At 42.6% G+C, this 19,135-nt stretch overlaps 1 protein-coding gene across 6 annotated transcripts in view; it reads right to left on the minus strand.

Moving 5' to 3' along the window:
- Positions 1–5,192, minus strand: part of NEO1 (neogenin 1) — a 251,220-nt gene extending 246,028 nt beyond the window's left edge. For all 6 annotated transcript variants that reach the window (XM_060097038.1, XM_060097035.1, XM_060097034.1 and 3 more), the window contains exon 1: positions 4,979–5,192. In XM_060097038.1, coding sequence (XP_059953021.1) covers positions 4,979–5,108 — 130 coding nt within the window. In that variant the 5' untranslated portion in view covers positions 5,109–5,192. The remainder of the gene's footprint in view (positions 1–4,978) is intronic.
- Positions 5,193–19,135: the final 13,943 nt, after the last annotated feature.

Consider the following 19,135-nt stretch of genomic DNA (forward strand, 5'->3'; position numbering starts at 1 on the left):
TCACATTTCTTATCTCCTTTGAACATTCATCCTGGAAATCTATGAACTCCTTTATACTTCATCCTGTTAGGCGGGCAAAGCAGGGCATCGGTCTCTGCTTACAGATCAATTAGTATGATCACTGATCTTTCCAAAGATGACAAAACTAATAAATATTAAAATTGCAGCATATCCAGAAGAAGATGACCGAACTCACAAAAGGTCAAAAACTAAGTAAGATGAAGAGTGGCTGAAGGAATTAGGATGGTTAATTTAGAAAGAAGGAGAGAGCAACACACACACACACACATTTTGTCATCAGACATGTGAAGGACCATCATATAAAGGAATCAGATTTGTGCTGTAAGGCCCGGGAGTTAAAAGAAATTCAATATTCATTCAATAAACAATTAATGGGGATCTACTCTGTGCTGGATGCTTTTCTACACCACGTAAGAAAAGTCCGAATCCTCAAGAGGGTCAGACTAGTAGAGGAGACAAGAAATAAGTAACACAAGATGAAAAGGACTCAGAAAGCTATGGGCACACAGAGAATGATGACTCTAACTCTCTTTGCGGGAGGGGGCTAGTAGAAAAAAATGCACTGAACAGATGAGTAGGTGGGAAGTGGCATGAACAGGAAGAAAGGGACTTCTCTGGTGGCTCAGTGGTTAAGAATCCGTCTGCCAATGCAGGGAACACGGGTTCAAACCCTGGTCCAGGAAGATCCCACATGACACAGAGAAACTAAGCCCGGGCATCACAACTACTGAGCCCATGTGCCACAACTACTGAAGCCTGCATGCCTAGAGCCTGTGCTCCACAACAAGAGAAGCCACCGCAATGAGAAGCCCATGCACCACAACAAAGATGAGCCCCCACTGGCCACAACTAGAGAAAGCCCAAGCGCAGCAACAAAGACCCAGTGCAGCCAAAAATAAATAAATAAATAAATTTATTTAAAGAAAAAAAAACCAGGAAGAAAGAACAGCATGTGCAAAGGCCTGGAGACCTGAAGCTCTGCAGTTAATCTGGAGTGGTGGAGCACCAGGTACACATTAGAAGTGCCAAGAGATGAGGCTTTAAGCTGGGAGTGTGGGAGGCCTGTAATAAGGAACACAAAAGGCCTCACAATCTTCATGCCAAGAAGTTCAGACTCTAACACTCAAGCTACAGAACACTAACTAAGAGTTTATAAGTAGCAGAGTGGCATGCTCAGAAAAATATATAAGAAAGTTCATTCTAGCAGGAGGACAGACTTCTAGAGGCTAACAGCGGAGATAAAGAGATTAATTTACAGAGCTACTATTGTTACTCTAGGTGGAGTGATGATGATTCGAGAAATATCTAGGAGGTAAAAAAAAAAAAAAATCAAGAACTACTGGCTATGGGAAAGAGGGAAGGAGGAGAGTCCAAGATGACTTCTAGATCTCAACTTGGTTGAGTGATGAACAGTGATGTCCAAGGTGGGTAACAAAGGAAGACAAGTCCACGCAATCATTCAAACAATGTGAGAGTCCTGGACCAGAAATTGGTTTGTTATTGTCTGGAGAGAGGGGATGAGGGAAGAGGTACAAAGATGAGTTTACCTTTGGTCTTGTGTAATGCAAGGTACCTCTTCAGTGAAGCTACAGAGTGACACGTGAAGCAGAGTGGACTAGGAGAGTCATTAGCTTACAGTAGCAACTGAACACAAGTAAAGTATACAGAATGAGATCAACCTTAGATACCAATATTTGATGAGAATATGAAAGAAAAACCTGAAAACAAATGAAGAATTGATCAGAGGAGTATGAGATGAATCGGGAGATAGGGTGACGCCAAAAAAAGGCAGGAGAAGATAAAAAAAAACTCAAGAAGGTGGGGAGGGTGAAAATTAAAGTTAAATGTACTACATAAAGCAAAGTTTACTATAAGAAGTTATTCAAAACAGGAATAGACTACCTTGTGAGGTAATGAATCACATCATCAAGTTAATGATTCAGGCAGATAGAGTCACCTATGCAGGATGTTGACAAGAGGATTCTTACCTTAAATGAGAAGTATAGCTACATGACCTCTATAGTACACCTCTGAAGTCTAGGTCAAGGCTAGCCTCAGCATCATTAGGACATCAAATGTTCTTTTGCAATCTGATCAGAGAATTGGATATTTGATTATTCTAAGAAAAGTTTTAAAAAACAATTTCTACATATTTCATGTAACTCAGAAGCAACCAATACTGGATTAAAACTTTTCACTATTTCTGCTCTTGGGATACAAAAAATTGATGCTGAAATGGTAGAAATAGCTGATCTAGTCTACTTCAAATTCAAACTGATTTCAAATAAGCTCTCACATTGTCTTCCTAACGTTCTCCATTCTGGCATCCCAATCCCACCTGAGCACCATTTCTTAACCTGTTCCCTCTGATTAGAGAAGACCTGCAATGCACGGGTGGCTTTGTCATGTCATCTTTCCCCAGGTCCCTGCATATCTTTTCAGTAATCTGCCCCTCCTTGCTTCCTACCAGACTATGTGCCTAATCATTTCCAACCCTCTGCCACTGCTGACCATTTTCTATCACCAGTCCTTCTCTCTCTCCTCCACCTCATGTCTACCCAATGTTGGAAAAACACTCCATTTATCCTATTGTCCCACATCCTATTGTTCTCCTTTTACTACCAAATATCTCCATACCCTACCACCTATTCACTGTAATCCCCTACAGAAAGGTATCTCAGCTACCCCTCTACAGAAATTAAAAAATTAAACCACTTACGAATGACATCTGATTTATTGAAACAGCTTGTTCCACTGCTACTTACTCCCTTCTCAATCCCCTTGATGTCTCTGCAGCTTGCGAAAGAACTGACCAACCCTTCCTTGCTGCAGTTATTCCTTTCCCTTTTGCAGTGAGGCAGAATGGTTTGTGGAAAGCACCCTGCACAGGATCAGAAGATCCGTGCTCTAGACCCAACCATACCACTAATTAGCTGTGACTCTCCTCACCTCCACTCCTACTCAGATCTCACTTCTGAGACACCCTGACACCCAGTCTAGGTTAGGTCCCTGCAGTATATGCTTTCTCAAAACCTACTCTTCTCCTCAGTAGTGCTTATCACAACAACTTAATTACTATATAATTAGTGGCTAAATGGCTATCTTTCCTACCCACAGGCCAGACGGCAAACTACATGAAGGCAAAGTGCACATTTCAGCCATGCTTTACACCTCTCATCAGCACAAAATAAAAGCCCATCAATTGAATTAATGTTGAGACAGATGTTATGACTTCCTAAGAGACTTATTATTTTTATTAATCTAAAATTACTAGCACTTTACTTACAAAATTATTGACAAAATTTTAAGCAGTAACACACACATAATAGGATGAACTACATATAAAATTTTACATGTAAAATTAAATAAGAGTCTTCCAAGATAGTTACATTTTTCTTGCCTATCCACAACAATAGAAAGGGTTGGATCAGTTACCTACATTTCAGGACCAACATGTGTACTCCAGGCTGAACGTGCAAGTGTGATACTAAAACACTATTGTTTATGTGGCTGGGTTTTTTTTTACAACTTTATTGGAGTATAATTGCTTCACGATGGTGTATTAGTTTCTGCTTTATAACAAAGTGAATCAGTTATACATATACATCTGTTCCCATATCCCTTCCCTCTTGCGTCTCCCTCCCTCCCACCCTCCCTATCCCACCCTCCAGGCGGTCACAAAGCACCGAGCTGTATGTGGCTGTTTCGGTAATACCCATTGGTACTTCAGGGTTAAAGCATTTAACACTGGCAAAAGCCGTGTGCTACATATACTCTGTAAGAATATCAAAAGAAAGCTTTTATCAGCCAAATTACATTGCAGTGTGATTTTAAATATAAACCAGGGAAAAACAAGTAATGGTTTAGTGAATAGAAGCTGCCACTGTGCCTGACAAGATGACTTTCAAATACAGAAATTTCAGATCTCATACAAGTAGGTGAAAGTTGTCAAGTTTTACGATACACCACCTTGGTCAAACAATTTAAACAGATTACATGCTAATTTGTCCTTCATCTGCTGAGTGTGTCCCGCTCCGCAATTACACTGTAAGGTCCTTACGGGCAGGTTTGGCGTTCTGTTAATTGGTCCCCTTAAGTAAACAGGAATGCAGGTGACTTCAATAATCTATGATATAGAAAAACTGAAAATGGCTTTTGCAGCTAAATATACTTAAATATTGCCACTTGAAAACAACGTACAAGTACTTAAAATCCGATGCTTTGACAATTCCCTAGGTTAAGAGCAGTTAACAGGCTGTAAACATAGTTGTAATTCCCAGGAAAGAACAAGCATTTTCATAACGGAAACATTAACAGAATCACTTGGAGCTGTTCTCCAAGGCGCCCTCATCGTTAAGTCAACACCACTGGTTATGAGGGGACAACCGTGTCCCTCGGACACCCTCTCTCTTCCACGGCCTCGGGGCTACAAATCCCGCACGAGGAGTCCCTCGAGATCAACCAGCGCTTCCCTGCGACTTCAGCTGGGAAATCCCTGGCCAGGGAATGCGGAGTTCAAGCCCCCCTCCCGCTTCCTTTCCTGAAAATTAATGAATTGGCCGTACGATTGTTTATTTAATGAGGTGTGTAGTGGCCTCTACTGGTGCTAGTGTGAGCACAAGAATGTCCCACTCTTACAAGTGGGATGAGCCTGGGGGAGGGGAGGGAGGCGAGGGGTGAACCTGCCTCCGGGTACAAAGCGCAGAACTATAGCCCGGAGCCCCCGATGCGCCCCCATGGCCGCCCCTCCCCCAGCAGCGCCCTCGCCTGCCCACTTCACTCTCTACCCTGCACGACCCCCTTTCTCCTCGGCAACCCGAGACGAGGCAGAGAAGTTCCTACACGTTTCCTCCTGGATCCTAAACAAAACCACCGCAGCGGCCGCCGCCGGTGCCGGTGCCGCGCCCCCACCCCCACCCCGCGCCTCCCGGGCCCGCACCCCGCGGCCGCCGCTTACCTGGGGACTGCGGCGGAGAGCCGCTCCTGGCGGCCGCGGCGCCCGACGCCCGGCGCTCGAGCAGCAGCAGGCAGCAGAGCCAGAAGGAGGAGGTGCTGAGGAGTCGCCCGGCTCTCCGCTCCGCCGCCATCTCTTCCCCGCGAGCGGCGGCGGCGGCAGCGCGGCGGAGCCCTCGCCTCCTTCCCTCCCGCGCGCCTCAGCCGGTCCCTCGCTGCAGGCTAGGCTCCCGCGGCCGCCGCCGCCGCCGCCGCCGCTGCTCCAGCCCGGCCCGGCCCGGCCCGCGCGGCCCCTCTCGCGGGAGGGGAGACTCAGGGGCGCCTCCCTCCTGCAGTGGGGAGGAGAGGGGAGGAGAGCGGAGAGCGGGGAGTCACTACATTCCGGGGCGGGGAGGTGGGTCTGTCTCCAGGTTCCAGGCGCCGCCACCCACCGCCGACTCCGGCTCCACACAGCAGCGCAAGGGGGGCGGAGACCACGGGCGGCAGGGGTGGGGGGCGGGGACCCGGGGCGCGCACCCCCGCGCACGCGCAGGCGCGCGCCTCCCTCGCCCACACCCCCTCGGCTCCGCGCGCGGCCCGCCCCCGCTCCAATCCCGGCTGCCGCCTCGCGGGCCGCGGCGGCGGGCATGCTCCCCTCCCCCTTGTCCCCGGAGCCGGGGACAGGCGCGGGGAGCGCGCGTCGAGCGCTGCTGCTGGCGTCAGGGAAACCCCGGAGAAGCGGATCCTCCTCCTCCTCCTCCTTCTCCTCCTCCTCCGCCTGGCCTCCTCGCACCGGGGAGAAATTCCCCTCGCCTCACCTCTCCAGACGCCTCTGGCTACGGAGACCTGAGGGCGAGAGTCGCTCCGAGCCCGGGCTTGTCCGGGAGGCCGGAGCGGGCGCGCACCTCTTTCAGCCTGGGCCCAGGGCCCCTATATAGGGCCTCAGAGGAAGCCGAATGGCCTCCGGGAGGAAACCTGGGTGCGCAGAGGGTCGGCGTGGGGACTTAACGTGCCAGCAAAAAACAATAGCGATCCCTCCCGGCTCTTGCTGGGACCTGGCGCGGCTCCCGTGGGAGGGGGCCCGCCGCCCCGCCTCTGACCTCCCGCTTCCCGGCCGGGCCGCCCTCGCCGCGAGCTTACCCAGAACAGTGCCGGGTCCGCCCGGACCGCTGGACCCGCGCCCCCACCCGCGGCTCTCCGCCCGGGTCCAGGGAAGCAGGGCGCAGACAAAGGTGCCCGGTGTCCACTCCACCAGCCAGTGCGGGGACCTAAGCCGAGCCCCATGACTCCCCAGGGCTGATCCTCGGGCTGTAACTGAGACCTTTTACCTCTACTTTTGCGGGCCACCTCGCATTTTCGTACCTGGAAATCACGTCTCTTCGCTGGTAAAGCGGGAGCAGGAGGGATGTGATTTTAAACCACTTGGTAATCGTGAGGCAGCACCCAGGCTGCCCAAAGTTAGGAGAAAGCAGTTTGGAGTTATACTGCTGATGAGAATACTGAAAATCTTATAAGTTACACCCATGGAAAATATTTTGGGAAAATATTGTTGTGTTAGTTATGCACTTGGAGAGTCATGTTCGATTGTTAATATGAGTTGGATTTTTATTCACTGTATCGTATACCCAGTAACCAAAATGTGTTGCTTTCCGCAAGTAGATGGCTAGTTCTCTGACTTCCACAGCCCTCTGTGCCTTCTCGTAATTAGTTTCTTCAGATATTTTCTTTTATTCTCAAGTGGCAGAAAGCAGTGTGAGGTTTGCGGTAACATTGGGAGGGATAAGCTCAGAGTCCTCATAAAACCTCTCAAACCATCAAAACGGTGGAATCAGGAACCCTTTGAAACAATTGACGCTTAAAAGAGCAGACACGGGCTTATTGTTTTCCACTAGGGAAACAATTTAAATATCTTTTTGTTTTGGTTAGACTTGTTAACCAGCAAAAATATTTCCTAAATACCCCTGCTTGACCAGTTACATTAGAAATAGATTACCTCCCAATTACTTCACAAGTATTTGCTTAATTAACCTTTAATAATCACATCATTATTCAGTTTTCTGAGGTAATTAATGAGAAAGCTCTTTGGAAACTGTAAATTGCCTGGCAAATGTTAATATTCAGTCATCTTTTCTAAGTCTGGAAAATTTTCATTGTATCAAGTATAAAATGCATAATGTGACTTTGAAAAGGAAACTTGCATTTATAAATGAGTTGTGGCTAATAAAGTAATCAGGTTGTTTTTCATGTATGACCTTTGTGAACTCTCTAGTTAATTTATCAGTCCACTGTGTGTATCAGGATTAAATCAGAAGTTTAAAGCACCTTCTGTAAAATAGGGTGACCGAATCGTATATTGCTGGCTTGTGCTTAAATCACAGTTTTAACAAAACCCACTCTAATAAACCACTAATAAATGAAGCCCCAGATTAAAAATTACAGATTTTATAACAGTTCAAGAGTAAGATTGTAAAGTAACCCAGACACACACTTGAATCCTTCACCTTGTTTCAATGTAACCGACATTGTAGACATTCCCTTTAAAAATCATCATTTGGAGTAATTAACCTCTCCTTTCTTTAGTAAGGCATCTCTGAGAAAACAGTTTCTTAGGCATCTTGTTTATCATTTTCATTCTCCAAACAAGATTTCCAACTAATACATCAATCCACATTTATACGGCTAGCCAACGTATTTTTATGTAGTCCAAACTATTAATCTACAAAGTGATATTAAACCATTCATGAAATTAACACTTTTTTTCATCTGAGTAAAGTTAGAACGTGAGACCCATGTTCAAGGAATAGTGCACAAAGAAACTTTTACAGCAAAGAAAACAGACTGGCCATTGTGTTAGTGTAAGTTATCAAAGTGCAGGCCAAAAATAACTAGAGCAAATATTCTTGTGAAATTTATTCTAAGTACTATAATATAAAAATTAATAAAGCCTATGAATCTAAAACTTGGTAAGAATCTTATTCTCTATAGTGAAAGGATTATTTTTCAACTTTAGAGAGGCAATATAGTTCAGTGTTTAATTGCTGGCAGTAATTAGATTCTGCAGCTGATTCCCTGGCTGAATCCCAGTATCCAAGGTAGAGAAGAAAGCTAGCTCCTTGACAAGTAGATCCCAGTACAGAACACTCCCAAGTCACAGCAGTTTTAAACTAGGAATTACCCAGGTCTTAAGAACATGATTTTCTTCTGCATAGATGTTGACATTTTTACATTTGCTCTTTACATTCCACTAGGTAAGAATTTTTATTTCTCCCTTTCTCTTCCAAAAGCCACCTGTTCTAGGGAGCCATCTCTAATTAAGCCCAGTTAAGAAGGATATGTGCTCCTTAAGGACAAAGCCTTCACAGTATTAATTTTGCTTGGTACACGTTGCTTTAGTTAATCACACATCTTTAGTTCAATCTATTGACTCAACAAATATTACTGAGGACCTCTTATTTGCCAGATATGCTGGGTACTGGGATAACAAGATTATTGGTTCTTTCGTTTAATATTTATAATGCACTTCGTATGTCTCAGGTCCTGCCCTCTCTTAGGGGAATGCAATGGTGAGCCATATAGACAAGGTTCCAGGCCTAGCAGGAAAGATAAACAATTATAACAAAGAAGTGTGAAGAGTGTTATGGTAGGGAAAGATAAGGAGTGTGGGAAAACATAGTAAGAGCATCTAATCTCACTAAATTGTTGGGGGGGGGGCGCTAGGGAGGAAAGAGGAGGAGGGCTGGGGAATTAGAGAAGCAGCATGAGTCTCTAAACTGAGACCAATGTGGAAGAAGAAGGGAAGGACTTGACTACCCCTGCAGTGGGAATTGACATCACATTTGCATTTTAGAAGGATTACTCAGGCTGCTTCAAGGAGTGTAGGGTAAAAGGAGACAAGACCAAGAAAACCAGTTTAGATTTTTGTTAACAGTAGTCTGGGGAGGAAATGTGGGTGGCCTGGAGTAAAACAGAGGGAATTAAGAGAAGCGAACAGATAAGAGAGAGATTTAAGAGATAGAAACCACAGGGGTGTGTGGGAGAGAGGCAACATGGGTGATAGATTTCAGCTTGGGCCACTGAATGAAGGTGGTGACATTCACTGAGAAGGGACCAAGGAAGAGGAGTAGATTGGAGGCACAGTGAGTTTAATTTTGGACAAGTTTAAGGTGTCTATGTGATATTTGAGTAGAAATATCAGTAAACTGTTATTTGTGTCTGTAGTTTAGCAGGGAGAACTGGGCCAGAGAGAGGTGAGTCATCAGTTTATACCATATATTCCCAGATATAAGGTGCCTTTGAATACAAGGTGAGCCCCCATTTTCCCAAATAAAATCCATCCACCTAATAAAACTTTGTGGTCAAATTGCATGTATAAATTTTTAGAGATATAGATGAAATAATCAAGGATCTACTTATAATGTTCACTGTATTAATTATACTTAAATACTTTAAGTTACATATTATATAAAATGTAATTTTAAAAATAATTTTATTGAAACTCCTCACAGTGATTTATGATCACCAGGGTCACATTTTGAATCTCTGACATAGTTCTTAAGGACAGTCGTCTTCACTTCCACCTAAGTTTTTGACCCTATATATGGTGTTGTCACTGAGAATTTTATTCCAGGCCGCTGTATCTAATCACATTATATCATTCATCCTGTAATTGTATTCACTATCATATCATCTTCCATATCATCTTTCAAAGGCCTGTTTACAAGGACATCCAATATTTGCAAATGTGAAGGAATTTCTCTAGAACTAATTTCTAAATCTGTGTTAAATTTCCTTCCTTCCTTTCTTACCCGTTCTGTCAGGTGACTTCTATATGAACATTGAATGAGATCATTGCATGCTAATGTGTATTCCCCCAAAGAGCATTTTGTTATTCAAGGACTTTTTAAGGGTCAGAATATAAGGTGACACCCTCAAGAGATTATTGTGTGCTGGAAGAAGGCAGGTGTTGGTCTTATATTCAGGTATGTATGGTAATGCCAAGAAAGTGGTTGAGATTGTCTCAGGAAAGTTGAGGACAGAAAGGAGGATTGAGGACTAGGACCAAACCCGAGGAACACCAATATGTTTAAAGTATAGAACAGAAAGAGGAACTTGCAAAGAAACAAGCAGACATGTAAAAGAAAACCAGAGGCATATGGTATCACAAAAGCCAAGGAAAGAAAGTGTTTCAGGAATACAGGAGCAGTCAGTTAGTGTCATGTGCTCCTGAGAGGTCAAGTAAGGTAAGACCTGAAAAACACCCGTTGAATTTGGTCATGAACAACCTTAGTAAGTGCAGTTACAGCAGAGAGTGAGGCCACCTGATTGCTACAGCTTGTCACTGAGTATGAACAACTTCTTCAAGGAAGAAGAAGGGGGAAGAAAGAGTTGTGAAATCTAGGATTTTGTTGAGAGGGCTGTGGACTTCAATGCTAATATAAGGAGCAAATATAGCGGGAAGTGTTGAAGATTCAAGAGAGAAAGGGAATAATTGATAGCTGTAGAAAAAGCGTAGTAGATAATTTGGCAGCTGTAATTCAGTAAAGCCCGTGATTATCTGACCTCAGTAGTCTCAGGCAACTGGCAATAGGCAAAAAGGACTTCACAGAACAGAGTTACACCCTGGCCTTGTGGTTTCCAGGCAGCTTTCAGCTGTATTTGAGCATGTTCCCTTCTCGTGACACCTTAATGAAGACTGAAAATAAGAGGCAGTATTCTGACATTTGCTACCCAGTCCTCTAAAATTCTATCCTCAAAGGATACATGGTTGGGTTCCAACAAACAGCAGTCACAAAACAAGGCAGTCCAGCTTTCCAGTAAGAATGACAGAATCTTGCTTTTTGATTGCAAGAAACAAAAACCTAAAACAAAATACTATCCTAAGTGGAAAGAAATTTTAATGGAAGAACCCTGGAATCTTAGAGCAAGGATGCAGCCGGACCTCAGGAATAGAACCAGAGCCTAGAGCACCTTAAAGAAACCAGAAAGTCCTCTTTTGGAAAGTGCCTTGCCTCTGTACATATCTCTGAATCTGCCTCAGCTTCACTCTTGTTACAGAATGGCTTTCTGCGTGTCTTGGTCCACATCACAGAAAACGGCCACTACCATCAACTTCCAAGTTACTCTGTTGCCGTGTGATGCTGACTGTCAGTCCCAATTACAAATTTCCCAGTGAAGGGACTGATTGCCAATCTTGGTTTAGATGCCCACTCCAAATCATTCGGGGAGTAATATGACAGCTCCCATTGTAACCAAATAAATAAAGGAGGAATGTGAAATTCATGGAAAAGAGGTGCCAAACAATTCAATAGGCATTATGGCAGCTGGGTTCTATTTGTCACTATATCTCAATTGCCCAGCCTGGTACCTGGTGTTTAATAAACATTTGTCTAAGGAATAGATATTTGATGTTGATATAAAGATTTTTTTAATTATGGAAGGGAATTTAGATATTGGTCAAGGGATTTGCTTGGATGGGAAGAGCCAGAAAAGAAGGAGGAAAAGATGCGTATAGGCAAATAGGGTTGTAAGAAGATACAAAATTTGTCCTTGAGCGGCTTGATATTCTCCGTGAAGTAGGCAACAAGGCCATCTGCTGCAAGAAGAGAAGGGTTGTGGTAGGGTGTTTGAGGAGAGTGGTAAATGTTTGAAAGAGTCACAGAAGGGTTTAAGAGAAAGAACTATATAGGTATATATGAGCCCAGCTGAAATTATCAGTAGTAATAATATATTTGTGATTTTTCTCCATCAGGCAATGCATGGTAAGAAGAGAGATGGTAGATGGTTGCAATGACCCAGTTTCTAGGAGTAGGTGAAGAAGCAAAAGGACAAGGGACTGAGGCACTCAAGGATTCTGAAAAGTGAATTTATTGAAGTGGTAAATCATGTGGTTTAGTCTACATAGGGAAGGAAATAAATCGAAAATGGGCAGAATGACTAAGATAAAAAGGAGAGTGTCAAGGAATTGGAGCACTCACGAAAACCAAAGAGTAAATGCACTATGTATGAGAAAGGAAGCAGGAGCATAAAAGAGAAGATTATGTATTCAACACTAGAACTTTACTGTTTCAGAAGAGTTAAGGAAACCGAGAAACTTTTAGATAGTAGTCTTCGGTGCATTGCCTTGGGGTGCATTACTCATATGTGTTGGAAATGTTGGGAGTTTCTTTCTTACTGCTCTGGACTCAGCTCCATCCAGTTGCCTGCATTGAGCTTGCATATGATAAACACACACACACACACACCAAGCTGCTTTCCACAAAGGATTTGAAGTGGCCAAAAAAAGAGATTACCAGAAGTGGTGATGTAATTAGATAACAGAAGTAAGCAGTGACTCAAGCAGAGATTACCAGGCTCCTTATTACAAGTTATAACCCCCGGCACATGCACAGACAGCTCTCCAACACTAGGAAGCTAAAGTAGGCAACATTAAAAACCCCAAGAAGCTTATTTATTCCTTTAGCTTATGTTCTATATAAGGGTCACCTGTGTTTTGGTCCCTTTTTCTCAACCCTCCTGGGCCATCCTGAGCTGAGAAACTCCCACACAGAAGACACCCCCAACCTTACCACTAATTGGGAAACAAAAAGAGAGTTGCCTCTTTCCAGGTTTCAATGGGAGGAAGGAATCAATGGGAATGCTATTCTGTATTGGTCTTTTCCTGCCCTGCATGTTGCCATGCAATCTCCTCCTAGGTGTTGAAGGTGGTGGGGAAGGAGAAGGAGGAGAGCAGAGGCAGTGTCGCCAAGAGATGGGTCATCCACAAGGCCAATGAAGTCACCCAGGATGCTAGGCGTGGAGTGGAGAGAAAGAGTGCAAGTCACTCTACACATAAGATATCTGAGAAGTGACTCAGATGTCAGTCATTAGATGACCCAAAAAAAAAAAAAAAAAAAGACAGTGAACTGGATGCCTGGATGCCATGATTCTCAAAATCAAACAGAATTCTTATTTTGCTTGGGATTTTTTGTTTTTGCCCCAAAACATAAGCAAAATGTTGAGAAATGACAGTGGAGGCCCAGGTGAATATTAACACCACCTCCTGGTCACTTGAGATCTGAACAAATGAGGTCCACAGAAGTGGCCTCAGGAGAGACTGTCAGCTTTCAAATAAAGCAGGAGATAGAGGGAGTCCCTGTGCAGAGACTGGGGGAGTGGAGGCATTTGTTTACCATCCAGTGGGACTTCCAGGGGAATAGAGGAAATGGTTAGGATGGAGGGTCAGCAATGAGAGCTTGCATCAATGAGGAGGAAGCACAGAACATTTTAAAATAAGCCTGCAGGACAATGACCACTAGCATGAGGGGTTCTGACTCAGTGGTGACACTAAGCCGATGTATCATGTTGAGGTCTGTGGACTGTGTTTGGGTCAGTAGGTGGAGGCCCAAGGGCCAGAGGAGGGTCAGTCTGTTGGCTCCTTGCATGAGGGTTCTAGATCTCTCATACACACCTTCAGGTGGACAGCCAAGAACTATAGCAGCTGGGGCAACACTGCAGGAGCAGTAGTGACCCAAGGGCAAATGTAAGAGAGGTTCCTCCACCCCAGAAGTTCAAGAGTGCTGCTCCTAGGAGGGAAAGCCTCCCTGCCACTTAGGTCAGGTATTCTCAGAGTCACTCAGGGACTGTGTTTAAACAAACACAGATTCCTAGACCTCACCCCAATCCTCTTGAATTAGAAACTCCCAGGGGTGAGACATAGGAATCTGTATTTTTGAGAAGTCACTCAGTGACTTTCTGTATAGGAGGAACTTAAGGGTGGTGATGTAATTAGGTAACAGAAGTAAGCAGTGACTCAAAGTATAATCAGCTTTGTAGATTTTCACATGCTTAAGCCCAAACTTATATAATTATACTAAAATAAATCAAAACATTCTCTTATAATTCCTTATTTTTAGCACTTTTGCTTTTTCTCCTCTCTTTTTCCTGCTTGTCATTGTTTTAATTTGATATCATACCCTCTTATCATTGATGATTTTAAAAACTGTCCCTTTTGCTGTTGCATTTATCATATTTTCCAATATTAAAGAAATGCATCTTATGGAACACCTGAAAATGTCAAAAGTAAATAGAAGAAGAAAATCACCTGTATTCCCTTTTCCCACACCATTCTGAAGGTTTAGCTGTATCTCCTTCCATTTTTATTTCTCTCCACAAAGTTTCTTTTTCTATATTTGTAATCATAACATATATAGAAAAAGAAACTTTATAAGCTTTTCTATATGTACTTTCTTAAACTAGTTTCTTTGTAGGAAACTAGTGTAGGAAAATTCGTTATCCTTACATATATATCCTGCTCTCTTAAACTTATTATTTCATCATAAATACTTCCCCATGTTATAAATTATTATTCTTAAAAATGTAGGTAATAGCTTCACAATATTATATTAGGTAGGTGAATCATTATTATCTAAACCATTTCTTATTGTTGGACATTTGGAGTTGTTCATTCATTCCACAAATATTTATTAACTTCCTACTATGTGCTGGGCAGGGTTCTGGAGCCTGGAAATACAGTAGTAAAGAAAGTAGGCAAAGACTTCCCTGGTGGTGCAGTGGTTAAGAATCTGCCTGCCAATGCAGGGGACAAGGGTTTGAGCCCTGGTCCAGGAAGATCCCACATGCCGCGGAGCAACTAAGCCCATGTGCCACAACTACTGAGGCTGTGCTCTAGAGTCTGTGAACCACAACTACTGAAGCCCACGCGCTGAGAGCAGAGAGCCTGTGCTCTGCAACAAGAGACACCCCCGCAATGAGAGGCCGGCGCACCGCAAGGAAGAGTAGCCCCCGCCCGCCGCAACTAGAGAAAGCCCCCCACACGCAGCAACAAAGACCCAATGCAGCCAAAAATAAATACATAAATTTATTTTTAAAAAAAAACAAAAGTAGGCACATTCTCACGGGGCTTACATTCTAGTCGGGGAAGACTGGCAAAAAACAAGTCAGATGATAATAAATGCCATAAAAATAAAACAGGGAAAGGGGGCTAGAAGATGACAGGGCTGCTATTTTATAGAGCACGGTTAGCACAAATAATGCTGCAGTGAGTAGATTAATTTACAGTACTTTCAACTTCTTCAAATTATTTTGTCACGATAATTTACCAGTGAAAAATTTACTGCGTCAAGAAGTGTGAATATTTTCATATTCTTGATACATACTCTTAATTACATTCCAAAGGGTTATGGCAATCTGTATTCCTACCTTTGCAGTGGCATCATTGAGTTTTTACACTATTTTATAATCTTTGCTTATTTGGATTTCTTGTTGATTTGAATGAGATTTTAAAGAGCACAAAATTAACTTTTATCATATTTGCTGCAAATAACTTTTCCAGATTCTTGATTGACTCAATTTTGGTGGTGTGCTGCTTTCTCCTTCCATAACCACCATTTGTCCCAACACTCTGCTGAATGATATTTTCCTCATACATTGGTTTGTGCGGTTACATTTATCATATACAGTATTAACATTTTAAGTGCATCAGGATCTGTTTCAAGGTTATTTACCTTGTTCATTTATCTGTCTATTTTGAGTTAATACCACACTGTTTTAACTATGCAAGTGTAAGACATTCTAATATCTGGCCCGGCTAACTCTCCCTCATTATGCTTACCTTTAGTATATATTTTTTGTTTTCTTTATGGTTTTTCTTCTAAGTAAATTTTATAGTAATTTGATCAAATATTCATCCCAGTCTGCTCCCTACCATTTTTGCATTTTTGATGCCGTTAGGAATGATATTTCCTTTTTCATCACATTTTAATACATTATTGCTGTTACACAGGCTACCTATTGATTTTTGTGTATTTATCTAATCCTACCATTTTATTGAACTCTTTTTACCAATTCAAATAGCTTTTTAATGGAATCTCTTTGGTTTTATAGATATATAATTCATTTTCCCTTCTCTTTCTAACAGGTTTTACTCTGTGTTCTTGATAATATGTTACTTGATGTTTTAGGATTTATTACTGTTATGTTTTTATTTTGAAATACACCTCTTATCAAAATAACATTAGACTCTTTACTGAATGGCTTTGGCTTTGAATTTTACTTTCTTTATGTTTACTTATGCCTAATATATCTTTGCTTTGCTTTTATTTTTAAATTTTATCCTTTTTGTTTTAGCTTTGTATAGTGGACACTTGTGGGAGTGCTTGTCATCCACCCATTCTCTTCCAAGCACTTGATGCTACCACGTTAGTTCAGTGTGACCCTATTTCCTGGCCACAGCTGATTGGGCTTGATGTAGACAGCCCACCTGAGATTGGCCAATCATGGCACCCTAATGCACTGGCCATATTTGATTGGTTCATATATGGGTGCCTGACCTAAATGGAGTCCATAAGGGACTCTTTGACTTGAATCCTGAAAGAATGAGTCTAGTTTCTTTCTGGTGGTTTAAAGTCTAAAATTCTAAAACCAGAAACTGTCCAAGGCCATGTTTTTCAGCATGTGTCCAGCAAGAGAGAATGAAGCTGATATACAGAAGCTCATCAACAATGAATGGGTGAATGTTATCCAAGTCCTCAGTTTCTGGTGTTTCTGAGGTACAGTTGCATCTTTGCACCTAGAGTTGTTCAACAATACGTGCAATCAAAAGATTCCTAGTTAATATAATATATATCTTTGTAACCAGTTGAGATTCACTGTTGAAGCAGGAATGCAAGTGAGATAGCTTTCCAGTTTCTCAAGGTGATAAATAATTGTTTTTTTGTTTGTTTTTTGCGGTACGCAGGCCTCTCACTGTTGTGGCCTCTCCCGTTGCGGAGCACAGGCTCCGGATGCGCAGGCTCAGTGGCCCAGCCACTCCGCAGCATGTGGGATCCTCCCAGACCAGGGCACAAACCCGTGTCCCCTGCATCGGCAGGCAGACTCTCAACCACTGCGCCACCAGGGATGCCCAATAATTGTTTTTGATGTTATATTGGCCAGATCAGTTCATCAGAGAACTAAGAGAGGGAAGAATACAATACATTAGTTTAGGTTATCTAGGTCCCATTCCCCTCACCTCTTTTGCCACCAATTCTCCCACTCGATTGAGGTCATAGGTAGTCTGGTCACAATGTGACCACTTTTCCAGAGCACATGTCTGGGCAGCAGCCAATTAGTTTCATGGCCTCTGGATAAAGTGAGAGGAAAAGAGACTAGATTGATAGCCTTTGAAAATAAACTACTCCCCTTCTAAAACATGCCCTGCAGTGTTGTCTCCAAGACTGTCAGCTTGTACCTTTTGCCAGATAAAGGTAGTCAGAGAAGAAAAAGAATCACTTCAGGGAATTGACTTTCCAAAAGGAACATCCATCCTGTCACCTCCCAACATTCTTAGGGAATTGATGGTCAAAGTCACACTCTCCAGGCACGTGACACTGAGGGGTACTGATCCTAGACGAAAATGGAATCAAAGACTACCACATTTCCCTGACAGTTAAGCCACCAAGAATGTCAAGATCTGTACGTCTGCTTTCAGGACGATGGAGTCATTGTTTTGGATAGTTTTAGTCCCTTACTAGCAACTTAGAAATCAAATTACTCGGCTGACTGCCAGAGGCTCTAGCTCACTGACTGAACCACTAAATCAGACTAATTGTGGTAACAAATATGCCTGAATAGTGCTTCCTTGAGAAAACGCAACCTTCAGAAGCCACAACATTTACTTGTGACTTGGCTGGACATATTGACAGCTAAGCATTTCTGAGGCTGCTTTTGATTTGTATTGATTAAAAGAAATACGGAACGAATTTTAAGAGTCCAAATGTACCTTTGCCCTGATTCAAACACAAATGGAAACACCAGATGGAAATTTATAAGTAGAATACAAACCTAGCCCAAGTCAGTAACAATTGAGAGCATTTATTGCCTGACAGTCACTTTCAGACTCATATGAAATGATCTGAGGGGTTTGGTGTAGTTCATAATATGCCAAATGTCAATGGCACAAATGCCTTCTAGAAATTATTACAGTTGTTTGGCTACTGTGTTGACAGTCTCAGCAAGACAAATAAGAAGTATAAGGCTACCAACAGCATACATTCCTTTCTCAGTCCTAGATGTGGTGCTCTGAAGACAAAAATGAGGTGAGGACATATAACTTTTACTATTTCAGCCAACTTGACAGATATCTTCAAAATGTTCAGTTTAGCTCTTTTAATCACAGTGATGCAAACATTAAGGGAGAAAAATCAGAGGATTCCTTTAATAACTGGATTGTAAAGTTAATGGCAAGAAGGAAATGTTGTAATATAATTCAATATGGTATAATGCAAAAGGAATCCACTGGAAGTGTGTGACAGCACATGGAAGGAAGAGATTTTCCTGAGGATTGCCATGTGCTGTTATTTTCATCAATGCTTTGGACCCTAAAATGAGCTCAAAGATGTTTAGATTTTATTTTAAATGAATTATTCATAGACCAAATAGCAAATTAAAAATAGCATTACTGCCCAATCCTTTTTCTCCAACACAAAAACTCTAAGAGAAAGAAAGGGTAACCATCGCAAGTAGAATAGTTCAGCCACAACTCAAAAGAATTGAACTTTTTGTGTGCCTAGCTTTACCACTCACTCACTAGTTTACTTTCATAGATTACCCAAATTCCCTGTAGCTACATGTGCCAGATTCCAGAGATACTTCAACAACTATGAGCAATGAGGTAGACCATATCAATGTAGAAAGTAATCTATGAACTACATAGTTCATTTTTCTTCCTCTGACTTTGGTACTGAAAGATACTTTATGAGGAAACATGATTTTCTTCCAGGGGGTCAGCCCTGAATATCCGCAGCTTCCCTGATTGGCCATTATGAAATATTTGCTCATTTTTCTATGTCCTGAGAGAGTAGTTCTCCTAAAGCACAGCTCCAAGAGGCAGCATGGATGAATTAGAGGAAAAGAAGGTATAACACGAGTCAGGAGGCCAGAGCTTGGCTTCCTGCTCTACTCTAGTTGAACTTGTTTATTATTACTTCATCTGTTTCCAATACAGCTAGACTCTGAGTGCTGCTGAGGCATGAAGAGTATCTCCACTGGGTTACAGGTGAAGCTGAGATGCTGATTTCCTCAGCCCTTGGGGTGGCTGAGGGGTCACAAGCATACTCAGTAGAATGTTCAACCCCAGCACGCTGTAAACATATTATCAGTTTCTATAAGAGCCAAGATATTAAAAACACTGTGTTTACTAATATTG

The sequence above is a fragment of the Mesoplodon densirostris genome, chromosome 4 (assembly GCF_025265405.1).
Source record: "Mesoplodon densirostris isolate mMesDen1 chromosome 4, mMesDen1 primary haplotype, whole genome shotgun sequence".
In the NCBI taxonomy this organism is placed as follows: domain Eukaryota; kingdom Metazoa; phylum Chordata; class Mammalia; order Artiodactyla; family Ziphiidae; genus Mesoplodon; species Mesoplodon densirostris.